Below are 13975 nucleotides of genomic sequence, written 5' to 3' on the forward strand. Positions count from 1 at the left end.
CACATATGTTCCCATATCTCTTCCCTCTTGCATCTCCCTCCCTCCCACCCTCCCTATCCCACCCCTCTAGGTTGTCACAAAACACCGAGCTGATCTCCCTGTGCTATGTGGCTGCTTCCCACTAGCTATCTACTTTACGTTTGGTAGTGTATATATGTCCATGCCACTCTCTCACTTTGTCACAGCTTACCCTGCCCCCTCCCCATATCCTCAAGTCCATTCTCTAGTAGGTCTGTGTCTTTATTCCCATCTTGCCCCTAGGTTCTTCATGACCCTTTTTTTTTTCTTAGATTCCATATATATGTGATGGACCTAGAGTCTGTCATACAGAGTAAAGTAAATCAGAAAGAGAAAAACAAATACCGTATGCTAACACATATATGTGGAATCTGTCTATAGCTTTAAGCATACAAAATGGCCTGCTTTGGGGAACCTGCCCCTCTGCCTGAATGTTAAACTAAAGTGCCTTTGTTCAGCTCTCAGGAAAGCATTCTGACCCTGTCCACCTGTGAATGGCTGTAAGGAAGAAGAAATTAACACATCCCCTCCCTGAAGCTGACCAAACCAGGAGATATTTTGCAAGACTTCTGGCCTTTTTACTTTTACTTTACCTCCTCACCTCCTCCCCCTCTCTGTTCTATAAAAGAAACTATCATCCAGACCCTGATAAGATGGTACTCTAGGACGCTAGTCTGCCATCTTCTCAGATGCCCGGCTTTCTGAATAAAGTCACTATTCCTTGCCTCAACACCTCGTCTCCCGATTTATTGGCCTGTCATGTGGCGAGTAGAGTGAGCTTGTACTCAGTAACAATTGTATTGAGAGAAGAATAAATGGTGAGGACTAACATGGCATTATGTGTGACAGTAGCACATTCTTACAAGTGAAAGAATCATCTTATCTCCAAATTTTACTAGTTAACATGGTTATTAACCTATAACATCTTAACAGTTATTGAAAAGAGGCAGCAGCATTTTTTTGACAAGCTTGCTCTCAGACCAAAAAAAAAAAAAAAAGTTCCCAAGCAGTTAAGAAAAAGAACTGGGAGGAAAGAAATCAACATTCTTCATGTTTACCTGGCATGACCCATTATTCTCCATGAGCAAAAGACTACTTACAAATTGCTCCTGGAATAACAGTCTATGATAGAGGTGCTTCCTCGGGAGATGAAGGTGTTGATCTCCCACCCTAGGTTTTTTCACTGTGAAACACTAAAAAGCAAGGTAACAATCTGTTAGGCTCTACCCTCCAAATGTAGTGATATAATGATGATATCTTGCTCAGAACTTTTCCCTGATTTGCACATCTGGTAGTGGGGATGAACAAACTGTGTCATTCTCACTCTTCACGCCACCTTCCTAACCACAGTCACTCCTTCTTAGAGTTGCCTTGGGATTAGTAGGCAAGTCTCTACTTTGGATGCCTTTGACTGTGTCTTTCCTCTGTTTCAATTTGACTGCCAGGGGGAGTGCAACTTTCTTCCTTCTCCAACTGGATGAAGGGACTGGAACTGAACACTGAGTTTACTCCGCCCAAGTATTGCTCATCAGGTTCGATGGGTAAAGGGGATCCTGCTTGTGGGAGCCTTCTGAGTTTGGTCTTCTGATATGGGCAGTATAGACTATAATTAACATTTATTGAGTATTTGCTACGTGCCAGTGTTTCTCTCTCTCTCTCTCTCTCTCTCTCTCTCTGTGTGTGTGTGTGTGTGTGTGTATATATATATATATAATTATATTATATTATTATGTTATATATAATATTAATTCTTGTCACAGCCCTATGTCATAAGTGCCTATTATTTTGTGTCCATTTTATAGACCTTAAACCTGGAGCAAGACATCTGGTAACTTGCCTGAGGTCCCACAGACATAAGTGGAAGATTAAGGACATAAATCAAGCATTCTGACTCCAGAGACAGTGCTCTTTAATCACTATGCTATGCTGATTCAGAAGTAACACTGTTATCTTTTTATTTTATAGATGAAGAAACTAAGACACTAAGAGGTTAGGTAATTTATCCCCCAGTGTCACTGAGCCAGAGCTGGGATTTGAACCCAGGCATCAGAGTCAAGGAACATAACCACTACCCAGTCTCCCCAGTACTTGAGTGAAGAGGGTCCTAAGACTATCAGGAGGGCTTTGCACCAGATTGCTGCTCTGTAGAGAAATACTAACAGCAAGGAGAAAGTCACTTATGTTCAACCTGGCTTTACTTGCTAAACAACTAGGTGAGGCCAGCAGGGTCCTATGAAAGGTTCTTCCCACTAGGCCCTCCGTCTCAGGAATCTCTGCAGGTTTTAACTTACATCCTTCCTGAACCTGCCAGTTCATCTGTCAGCCTCCCGCTGCCAGCCTGTTGCCAAATCATTGCTGTGCCCCAGCACACAATGCTGCCAGACCCCTTTGACTGGATCTTGGCTCACTGCGGATCTGGCTCTCAAATGGCATTCTCACTTTGTTCTCCACCCCATAGCCACAGGCCAGCCTACCAACTCCAGAGTCAAGTTCTAGCTGCCCTCCCCTGCCACCACTGCCACCTCTATACCACACCAATTCCAAACTTGGCTCCCAGCTCTCCAGCCTCCGTCATAGACCCCCCCAACTGTGTGAGATGTCACTACAGACCACTCATTCTGAGTGACAAACCAAATGGGTAGAAGTTGAGTATAATTTAAAAGGTGTGGTAAAGAAAATATTTGCAAACAATGGGACTGACAAGGGGCTAATTTCCAAAATATACAAACAGCTCATACAACTCAATATCAAAACAGCAAACAACCCAATCAAAAAATGGGCAGAACACCTAAATAGACATTTCTCCACAGAAGACCCACAGATGGCCACCAGGTGCATGGAAAGATGCTCAATATCGCTAATTATTAGAGAAATGCAAATCAAAACTACAGTGAGGTATCACCTCACACCGTTCAGAGTGGCCATCGTCAAAAGGACTTCCCTGGTGGCGCAGTGGTTAAGAATCCACCTGCCAATGCAGCGGACACGGGTTCCAGCCCTGGTCCAGGAAGATCCCACATGCTGTAGATCAACTAAGCCCATGCGCCACAACTACTGAGCCCACGTGCCACAACTACTGAAGCCCACACGCCTAGAGCCTGTGCTCCCAACAAGAGAAGCCACTGCAATGAGAAGCCCGCGCGCCGCAACGAAGAGTAGCCCCCTGCTCACAGCAACTAGAGAAAGCCCACGTGGAAACAAAGACACAATGCAGCCAAAAATAAATAAATAAATAAAAATTTTAAAAGGTCTACAAACAGTAAATGCTGGAGAGGGTGTGGAGAAAAGGGAACACTCTTGCACTGTTGGTGGGAATGTAAATTAGTGCAGCCACCATGGAGAACAGTGTGGAGGTTCCTTAAAAAACTAAAAATAGGCAATTCCCTGGTGATCCAGTGGTTAGAACTCCGTGCTTTCATGGCTGAGGGCCCATGTTCAATCCCTGGTCAGGGAACTAAGATCTCACAAGCTATGGGGCACGGCCAAAAAACAAAAGAACACTAAAAATAGAGCTACCCTATGATCCAGCGATCCCACTCCTGGGCATACACCTGAAAAAGATGAAAAAATCTAATTTGAAAAGATACATGCACCCCAATGTTCATAGTGGAATTATTTACAGTAGCCAAGACATGGAAGCAACTTAAGTGTCCATTAACAGATGAATGGATAAAGAAGATGTGGTGTATATATATACAATAGAATATTACTCAACCATAAAAGAATGAAATCTTGCCATTTGCAGCAACATGGATGGACCTAGAGAATATCATATTAACTGAAGTAAGTCAGACAGAGAAAGACAAATACTATATAACATCACTGGAATCTAAAAAATAATACAAATGAATTTATTTACAAAACAGAAACAGTCCCACAGACATAGAAAACAAACTTATGGTTACCAAAGAGGAAATGGGGGTGGATAAATTAAGAGTATGGTGTTAACAAATACACACAACTATACATAAAATAGATTAACAAAAAGGATCTACTGTATAGTACAGGGAACTATATTCAGTATCTTGTAATAACCTATAATGGAAAAGAATCTGAAAAAATATATATATATATATAAAACTGAATCACTTTGCTGTACACCTGAAACACAATACTGTATATCAACTGTACTTCAACTTTTTTTAAAGTGTCTTGTTGTAGAGTTGCACAGAAGACCCAGCGGCGAAACAAAGATCAGAAATTTGATGGCCAGTTATAAGACTGATTAAATAAGGCTTTCCAAGTGAATTCCAACTATACAAAGGCAATATAGCACAAGAGTTAAGAGGATGGACCCTAGAGACAGACTGGCAAGTTCAATCATTGGCTCTACCACTTACAGATGTGTGACTTTAGCAGTTCCTTAATCTGTACTTCATTTTTTCCACCTGAAAAATGGGAAAATAATAGTTCCTATCTCATAGGATTGTTTTGAGCTTAAATTAGTATATGTAAAGACTTGGAACAATGCCTGGCATATACTAAGGACTCTACAAGTGTAAGTTTCATTATTATTTGTTCTTCAACCACCACAAAGCTCATTGTGCTTCATGACACTATAGGCAGGTTCTTGGAAGAATTAAGCCTGCCAGACAAATTTATTCCACTACCAGAGCTGTCTCCCGAGGACCTGCACGTTGTTCGTGGAATTTGTTTTCACATAAAGACTTTCGTATATTTGAAGACAGCCATATTGTCCCACCTGTGGCTTCTCTTCCTCGAGCTGAATATTCTGAATTACTCAACCATTCCTTATGTAATATGGTATCTTGCTGGAGACTAGCACACCAGTGTGTCTTTTGCTGTTCAAGCAAGAAATACCAGAGAAATAGACTCACAGACATAGAAAACAAATTTATAGTTACCAAAGGGGTTAGCAGAGGTAAGGGGGGGAGAAATAAATGGGCAGTTTGGGATTAACCTATACACACTACTATATATAAAATGGATAAGCAATGACCTACTGTATAGCACAGAGAACTATACTTAATGTCCTGTAACAACCTATAATGGAAAAGAATCTGAAAAATAATATATATACATAAATAACTGAATCACTTTGTTGTGCACTGGAAAGTAACACAACATTGTAAATTAACTATACTTCAATTAAAACAAAAAACAGAAATTTCTCCTGTTCATCCTCAAAAGATTTATATGTAGGTAACATATAGAATGTTCCCTTCTTAATGAAATATTAATAATAATAACAATGACAGCTAATATATATTAAATATTACTATGCCTTGTATGAGACCTCATTTTGAACCATGTAAATCCCTGGGGGTTCTTAGATGATCCACAGAGGACCCCCAAAGAAGATGATACAGGACTTCCTACGTGGTAGATTATATAACTGTCCATGAAGTATTCTGATTTCCCATCATGAAATAGCCCTCCTCATTTTGCCATCTCAGGCCATGTGATTTACTTTAGCAAATATTTGCAATTGCTTTAAGAGTCAGGGTTCCCCTTGTCCATTTCCTCTTGGCCAAAATGGTCAGCAAATGGTGTGTGTTCCAGAGTAAAGCTGACTCCATCTCCCTAGAAAAGAATGAAATGTGATTGGCGTGTAACAGGAGCAAGAAATAAATTTTTAATTTTGTAAGTCACCAAGATTTTTTAGGGTTTTTTTGTTTGTTTGTTACTTTGTTTTCCAGTGACACTCCCACCCTCATTATCAAGGTTTGCAGAGCCAGGACAGAGGAGATTGCAATGGGGATATCGACAGCCCCTTCTCTCCTGACCATTAGACCCACAGGATTACTCTAGCCAGGGGCAGAGGTCTGAATCCCTGCCTTTTGGGAAACCTGGCCCCTACCCCACCTCCCTCACTCAAGTGTCCCTAAGGTCTCAGGCCAAGCCAGATCCCAGGGCTGAGCCAGCAGGTGTGACAATACCCAGTCCTCAGACAGCTCTCTTGGGGCCCCAGGAGCACTGCCCGTGTGGATGGGCCCTCCTGAGCATCCTTCCTGATTTGAAGTATAGGTCCCTGGAGACCACAGGGGTGGGACTGGTCCCGAGGATTATGGAGAACATGACATCACCAAAGAGGCTGGCCCCCCCTTCCCAGCAGGTTGGATGACACATTGGGAAGATATGAGCCTGGGACCTCCTAGGAGCGACAGGGGAGCCACGTGGCACAGTGAGACTCCCAGGGCCAGTGCGCAGCCAGGGACTGGGGGTTCCAGGGTCACGTCTTCTTGGCATGATCTGCTGCGTCCAAGGCAGCCATGTTGCAGGCAGCTGTGATCAGGTGGTGATCCAGAGGCACATTCGGAAAAGACCCACAAAGCCAGCTAAAGGTCCCTGAGAGATCACAGGTGTGGGACTGGTCCCCAGGATTACATGACGGAGGAGAAGGCAGTAGAAGGGCTCATTTCCAGCACCCAGGATAAATAGAGCAGGTCTGGAGGTATAGTAGATGCAAAGCACTGGATTTCCAGACAGGTTAATCATCTTGTGACTTTCACTGCCTCGGACCACAGAACTGTGGAGGTGCAGCCAGTGGCTGGCCACATCCAAGCTCACGTTGAGCTGGAAGAGAAGGGTGGCGTGAGGGTACAGTAGGGCCAGGTTGACCAGCAGACACATTGTGGAGCAGCAGTCTGCCCGCATGTCCAGCATGGCCCCAAACCCGGTCCCTTGATTAAGGACTCGAGCAGCGTGTCCATCAAAAGCGTCCAGAAATCCACTGAGCAGGTAGAAGGAGGAGGCCGTGAGGGGGCAGCAGAGCATGAAGTAGAAAGAAATGATGGTGAAGACAATCTGTGCATAACCGATGAGGTTAGGCGCAGACAGGAAGATATTTTCGCCTGGCACCGGAGGTCCCCTGGCCGCCCTGGGCCTTATCTGGAGGTGTCGGCTGTGTCCCACCCCGGGCACAAGGCTCACCCTCCAGCCCGGTGCATTGGCCGTGCCCACTGCACGCAGGTCCCCGCTGCCCCAGTCGGGTCCCAGATGTTAAAGCTCGCTGCCAGCCGGAGCATGGGCCAACCCAGCTGTGCGTGGAGCAGAGGTCATTTACTATCACAGCATAAACTAGCCTATCTTGACTGTTACATCCTCAGCTTTGGATGCTGAATGTTGTATAGAAGTCTTATTGATTAGATACTTATATAATGTGATTCAGAATCCCTTTACCTCCCTGGATCTTTGTGGATAAATATATTCTTTCTAAGATGAGATACACAGCAACATACAAGACATTCCCTGTGTAGTCTGATGAATGCTCCCTTGTTCTGGACACTATATTTCTTCTATAGCAGGATAACATCTTCCCCTATTTCACCCCATGATCCTTCTCCCTTTTCATGCAACAGCTGAGGAATGTTATGCCCATCATCTTAAGAGAGGTAATGCAGCAGAAAGAGAGAAGCCAAGAGTCTTTTCTTGGCTTTGAGTTTGGGGCTAGGGCCCCAGAAGAAGTGGAAAAAAATGCTTGCGCTTAGTAAATACAATTGATTTGGAAGTCTGCAAATGGTAGGAAGCTTTCTGCTTCCCATATCCTGAAATTGGAAAAATCCCCTGGGTTAGGAAGATGAGAGAGTCAGAGGAGAATTTAAGTGAAAATGATTTCCTGGAAAGAAGGGGTTACCTGACTACCTGTTTACTTCCCAGGACTGAGCCCAGCAGGATGAAAGAGACAACAGAGACTGGGACGATCCAAAGGCAGGGAAGATGTGTATCCACTTCCCCAGGTAGGACCTAGAGAAATGGCAAAACCCCAGAGTGAAGTGCATCACAGAATGAATCTTGCCCACAAGCAGGTCTTGTTTGGCAAGCACAGGGTTTTTAAACAATGTGATTTTGAATGACTTTGAGTGGAGCATGCCCTTCTTAGGTTCACCAGTCCTCACTCCCTATTATCTTGTTCCTGGTCTACTATACTGACTTTCCCCTACAGGCACTGAGTTTATTTATGTTTTGTTTTTTTTAATTTTTAAAATTTATTTACGTATTTATTTTTTGGCTGAGTTGGGTCTTCGTTGCTGTGCGTGGGCTTTCTCTAGTTGCAGCGAGCGGGGGCTACTCTTTGTGGCGGTGCACGGGCTTCTCATTGCGGTGGCTTCTCTTATGTTGCAGAGCACAGGCTCTAGGCACGCGGGCTGCAGTAGCTGTGGCTCGTGGGCTCTAGAGTGCAGGCTCATGTGGCACACGGGCTTAGTTGCTCCGCGGCATGTGGGATCTTCCCGGACCAGGGCTCGAACCCTTGTCCTCTGCATTGGCGGGCGGATTCTTGACCACTGCGCCACCAGGGAAGTCCCCAGGCATTGAGTTTAAAATCCCTGACTAGACAGACAGACGTGAAAATACTCCACACAGTTCCCAACATGCCTCAGCAGAGTATTTCTGTTTACTCAAAAGAGAGTGGTGCGAGAGGAAGAGAAAGAGGACGGGTCAGCTGTGGTTGAAAACCAGATGTAAACACGAGAATTCCCAGGCAGTCCAGTGGTTAGGACACTGCACTCTCAGTGCTGAGGGCCCAGGGGTTCAATCCCTGGTCTGGGAACTAAGATCCCACCAAAAAAAAAAAACAAAAAAAACAAGAACAGGTGTGGATGGGTGACAACTAGACCAGGATGCTTCCTCAGAGTTATGGCGCTTCCAAAGTCCCACTCTCCACCAAAACTGCGGCAAAGCATAGCAACACTGAATTGACTGAGATGAAGCTTTTACAACCTAGGTATAAGCTAGGGTTGGGTTAGACATTGTGTTTGACTCCCTAGTAGCCATTCCCTCTCTCTCTAATTGAGGACCAGCAATGAAACTTGAGAAGCTGATCCTGACTCAAGTGATATACCTGATTGGTACAAGGGCATTTCAGTTTCTCCCTGCCATTAATTAATTCAAGAATGATAAGTGACCCAATTCTGAGCAATTATGAGTTAAAACAATTTATGGAAGTTTCTGGGAAAGTTTAGAGTCAGCAATGGGAGCCAATCTATCTTACTTTGAAATAAGACATCTTTGTAGCCCAACTGCTGTTGAGAGCCACGCTGCAGTGATGAGGGGGCCCAGAATGAGTCTGAAGCCAACAGCATGAATGACAGAGCAGAAAGATGAAAAGAATTTGGTCCTTGATGATGTAATTCAACCAACAGACCAACCCTGAATTCTTCCCTACTTTTGGATGTCCTCTTACATTAGCCAATAAATTCTTTATTGTTTAAGTCAATTTGAGTTATATTTTCTATTGCCCACAGTTAAAGCATCCTGACATAGATTCATAATAAATATTAATTTTAGTCATAGAAAAATTTAAAAGTACAATTTTCACATCATAGTTGTAGCACTAAGATTCGTTTTGCTAAAATTTCACATTATCTAAAATTGAGTTGGGACTTCCCTGGTGGCGCAGTGGTTAAGAATCCGCCTGCCAATGCAGGGGACACAGGTTCGAGCCCTGGCCCAGGAAGCTCCCAGATGCCACAGAGCAACTAAGCCCATGAGCCACAACTACTGAGCCTGCACTCTAGAGCCTGCAAGCCACAACTACTGAACCCACCTGCCACAACTACTGAAGCTCTCACACCTAGAGCCCATGTTCCACAACAAGAGAAGCCACTGCAATGAGAAGCCCACGCACTGCAACGAAGAGCAGCCCCCACTCGCCACAACTAGAGAAAGCCCACATGAAGCAACGAAGACCCAAAGCAGCCAAAAACATAAATTAAATTTATAAATAATAAATAAATAAATAAATAAATTTGAAGTTGCTCTTTTCACAAACCCAGTAAATATTAACTTATGTAAAGCGTTGAAGATATACATATTTTTTAATTGTTCATGGATAATCACTGGAAACTAGACAATTTCCACTCTCTACTTCTGCCTCATTCATTCATTTAACAGCATTTATTGAGTGCCAACTGCATGCCAGGCACTTAATACAATAATGGTCAAAAGAGTCCCATTTTCATTGACTTACAGATTATTGGATACAAGGAATTCAGGTTCAGAAGTGGTTTAAATATCTCTGCCAGGAAACCTCTAAATGAAAGAAAGAGATATGGGTTAAATTCTTAGATGAAGGAAAATTCAACAAGGAAGTCAGCTCCAAACACTAGCTAAAATAGACTCCAGGTTGAATTGGTGGTGGAATCAAAAATCTCAGGCTACGACTTCCCTGGTGGTCCAGTGGTTAAGACTCCGAGCTTCCACTGCAGGAGGTGTGGGTTCCATCCCTGGTTGGGAAAGTTCCCCATGCCACAGGGTGCGGTCAAGGGAAAAACAAAATCTCAGGGGAGTTTTTTTGGGGTTTTTTAAATAAATTTATTTATTTTATTTATTTTTATTTTTGTCTGTGTTGGGTCTTCGTTGCTGCGCATGGGCTTTCTCTAGTTGTGGCAAGCAGGGGTTACTCTTTGTTGCAGTGCGCGGGCTTCTCATTGCGGTGGCTTCTCTTGTTGTGGAGCACAGGCTCTAGACTCACGGGCTCAGTAGTTGTGGCACGTGGGCTCAGTAGTTGTGGCTCGTGGGCTCTAGAGCGCAGGCTCGGTAGTTGTGGCACACGGGCTTAGCTGCTCTGCAGCATGTGGGATCTTCCCAGACAGGGTTTGAACCCATGTCCCCTGCATTGGCAGGCAGATTCCTAGCCACCGCACCACCAGGGAAGCCCCTCAGGGGAGTTTTAAATGGCAGAATCCTAAAAATGCCTTGTCTTAAAGTAGACCATATCTCAGGTTATATTCAAGGCTTTTCTCCAATTGGATCCAGAATACATCCTTTTCCTTTCTTCCTCAACATAGATATGTATAAATAAGCCACTATTCGTTTTATTCATTCAACAAACATTACTGAGTTCCTACTTTATTCCAGCTTCTAGGCTAGGTGTTGGGGATACAGAGTTGAATAGGGGCCCTACCTTTCATAAAACTTAAGACCGATGGAGGAGTCAGACATATAACAACAACAACAACAAAACAAAGCAAAACCAAAAAATTAGAAAAGAACGGGGTCCAGTATCAAAGGGACCTTAGTTAGAAACCAGGATCCACAATTTAAAAGATAGGTGCTATGGGTCCATTGTTTATCCTTAATTCCTTTATATCCAAAAGGGGAATAATAATAACAATAATAGCTATACAATAAGTTTTTTTTGATGATTAAATGCTTTCTGAAAAAATCATATATCAAGCACATACTAAGCACTCAATAAATATTAGCTATTACTACTACTCATTAAACGCTATGATTCAAGCACTGTTCTAGATGTTTGTGATATATCAGTGAATAAAACAGACAAAAATCTCTGTCCTTGTGTAGCTTACATTACTATTTTCATGCAATATAATACATATAATGAAATACATATAATGAAAGCTCACTGTTGTATCCTTAGAATCTGACTTTCTTAACTTGGGATTCTCCCAGATCCTGAGTAAAGGAATTGGGCATAAGTCTTTTTTTGAGAGGTGATCCTGGAAAGCATGGTAAGGGAGAGAAGCAAAAAAGGGAAAGAGAAAAAAGCCCGATACATGAATCAGTGAATCACCTCGAAGGCAACTGGAGCTCATCCTCACAGGGACTTTTTGAATGACTGTGTAGAACACAGCTCAGAACTGTCCTGGGATATTAGTCCACCAGCTTGTTTTCATTGGTAGAAGGTTGCTCCTGAGGCGTCCCTCAAGCAGAAAAACACAGGAAGCCATCTGCATGATAGGAATTGTCTGCCAGTGATCTCATGGGAGGGTTAAGGGGATATGGGTGAGGGACAACAGCTCTGCTATACTAATAAAATTAATATTTTATTATAAATGCCTCTCTTACTAAGATAAATTATACTTTAAAAAATTACCTCATATAAATGTTACTGCTACGCTGAGATAATGTTCAGCATTAATTCCACTCTATTTTCCGTTTTATAGACATAAGTGTTAAGAAAACTTTTCCACACAAATCAGAGGATGGGAATAGAGTTTTGTTGCAGCAAATATCATTTTCAGTTCTTTGAACTCCTTCCAAGTTATATTCCAAAAACTGCAGAATGATCTATCATTAAAATGCGTTTTATCTATTAGCTGAAACTCGATTCTTCCCTCAATTCTGTTGCAAGCAAAGAATTAGAAGATACCTGACTTGCAAAAGCATTTGTTATCCAGTCGGGAAAGCCAATGACTTTCTGGATTTCTAGGAAGTTTATCAAAAGGGCTTTCTCAAGAATTATCAAACAATTATTAAATCAGACTTGTTACTTTTCCACCTAGAGGCATTTTGATTGACCTGGTATGTTCAGAAAGGTGTAGAAAATGAAAATACCATTAATTTCAAAATACCTTAGGTAACAAAAATTTTGACAAGGAATTTTTCTCGCTTAAACAGTGTGATTTAAATATATTTTATTCAAAAATCTTGGTGCTGTATTTTTAGCTCATGGAAATATCTGCCTAACATCTAACTGGAAAAGTCAGCCCTCACTGTCAAACCAACCAGCCAAATCAGATTGTTTTTCTGTCAAAAAAGATCTGACTACATTTTTCTATCCAAATACATATATTAAGACACATCCTTATGACAACCATCTCACTTCTGAATTCAAAGAGAGAGGATCTTGCTGAGAAATTTGTTCCTGAATGAAATAAAGTATATAAAGTGCCATTCAGTTTTTGAATTTTTTTTTTTTTTTTTTTTTTTTTTTTGTGGTACGTGGGCCTCTCACTGTTGTGGCCTCTCCCGTTGCGGAGCACAGGCTCCGGAAGCGCAGGCTCAGCGGCCATAGCTCACAGGCCCAGCCGCTCTGCGTCATGTGGGATCCTCCCGGACCAGGGCACGAACCCGTGTCCCCTGCATTGGCAGGTGGACTGTCAACCACTGCGCCACCAGGGAAGCCCAGTTTTTGAATTTTTGATCAATACTCCCCACCCCTCCCCCACCCCCATTTGTTTGTTTGTTGTCACAAGACTGTAAGAAGTGATAGATTCTTTTTTGGCCATGCCGCAAGGCGTGCAGGATCTTAGTTCCCCTCACCAGGGGTCGAAACCATGCCCCCTGCAGTGGAAGTGCGGAGTCCTAACCACTGGACCGCCAGGGAATTTCCAGAAGTGATAGATTCTTTGACAATAGTCAGGGGACGGAAAGGTTGAGGTTGTTAAATTAAAAAATGCCATCATGTCCCTACTCTACAGTGTAACTGGATTCAAAACATCTAACAGGGGCCAAAATAGTCCATCCCAGAGGCCACATTTCCTTCTTCACAGGATGTGGCATAAGTCGAGAAAAAACACAAGCCCGACTTTGGGTGCAGGCAACCTGGATTAGAAGACGCTTAGTCTACCCTAGTATTTTAAATAGTCTCTTTGGAGACCTGGAGGATTTTACACCCAGTGCAAGTTACCATAATAAGATGGGGACAACTATGTCTTTTTATTTTATCAAATGGGGTAAAGATGATTATGCATGGGGAGTTGGGAATAGAAAACCTGCATAACACCTCAATACTCATCATTTCCTCAGATAAATCCTTTCTAGCAGAATTACTTATGGAAACCAAGATCCAGAAACTAATTCCCTTAACACTATCTGTATTGTCAGATTTCTTGGAAAGTCCTTGTGTCTGCCTTTGAAAACTATTAGATTTATACCGTTTACATCATTTGATCCTCATAGCAGCTCTGTGAGTTTGGCACTTAAGAAAGCTATTAATATGACTCTCACTTAACAGATGAGGAAACTAAGGTGCAGAAACATCACACCAATTACCTAAAGTCACTTGAAGCCAGCTGAATCAACACCCTGGGTTCATTTAGCAGAGACCCCTGCTTCTGCTCCAACCAAGTGGACCAACACACCACCACAGCACCACTGTTTCCTACCAGGGAGGCCTCTACTGCTCCTCTCTGCCCCCTCATAAGATACTGGACTAAATGACACTCAGGTTTCTGTCAGTTTCTCATTGAGACTCAATTATCATGTTTTAGCTCTGGTTCAAGCTAATTTTTCTCCAACATTTTATTAA

General features: G+C 42.8%; 1 protein-coding gene and 1 pseudogene across 1 annotated transcript; one reads left to right on the forward strand and one right to left on the reverse strand.

The window, feature by feature from the left end:
• The window catches only part of LOC125961306 (eukaryotic translation initiation factor 4E type 2-like), a 118992-nt pseudogene that overhangs the window by 14104 nt on the left and 90913 nt on the right, over nucleotides 1–13975 (forward strand).
• LOC101279929 (CDP-diacylglycerol--inositol 3-phosphatidyltransferase-like) lies at nucleotides 6271–6836 on the reverse strand. Its single transcript, XM_033409019.2, has one exon. It carries the CDS (start codon nucleotides 6754–6756, stop codon nucleotides 6271–6273), a length of 486 nt encoding a protein of 161 aa, XP_033264910.1. The 5' UTR covers nucleotides 6757–6836.

Source organism: Orcinus orca, chromosome 1 (assembly GCF_937001465.1).
Source record: "Orcinus orca chromosome 1, mOrcOrc1.1, whole genome shotgun sequence".
In the NCBI taxonomy this organism is placed as follows: domain Eukaryota; kingdom Metazoa; phylum Chordata; class Mammalia; order Artiodactyla; family Delphinidae; genus Orcinus; species Orcinus orca.

What these genes read in the sequence shown, in the direction of transcription:
- LOC101279929 (XM_033409019.2), bottom strand. Translation starts at nt 6,756, where the DNA reads ATGCTCTGCTGCCCCCTCACGGCCTCCTCCTTCTACCTGCTCAGTGGA.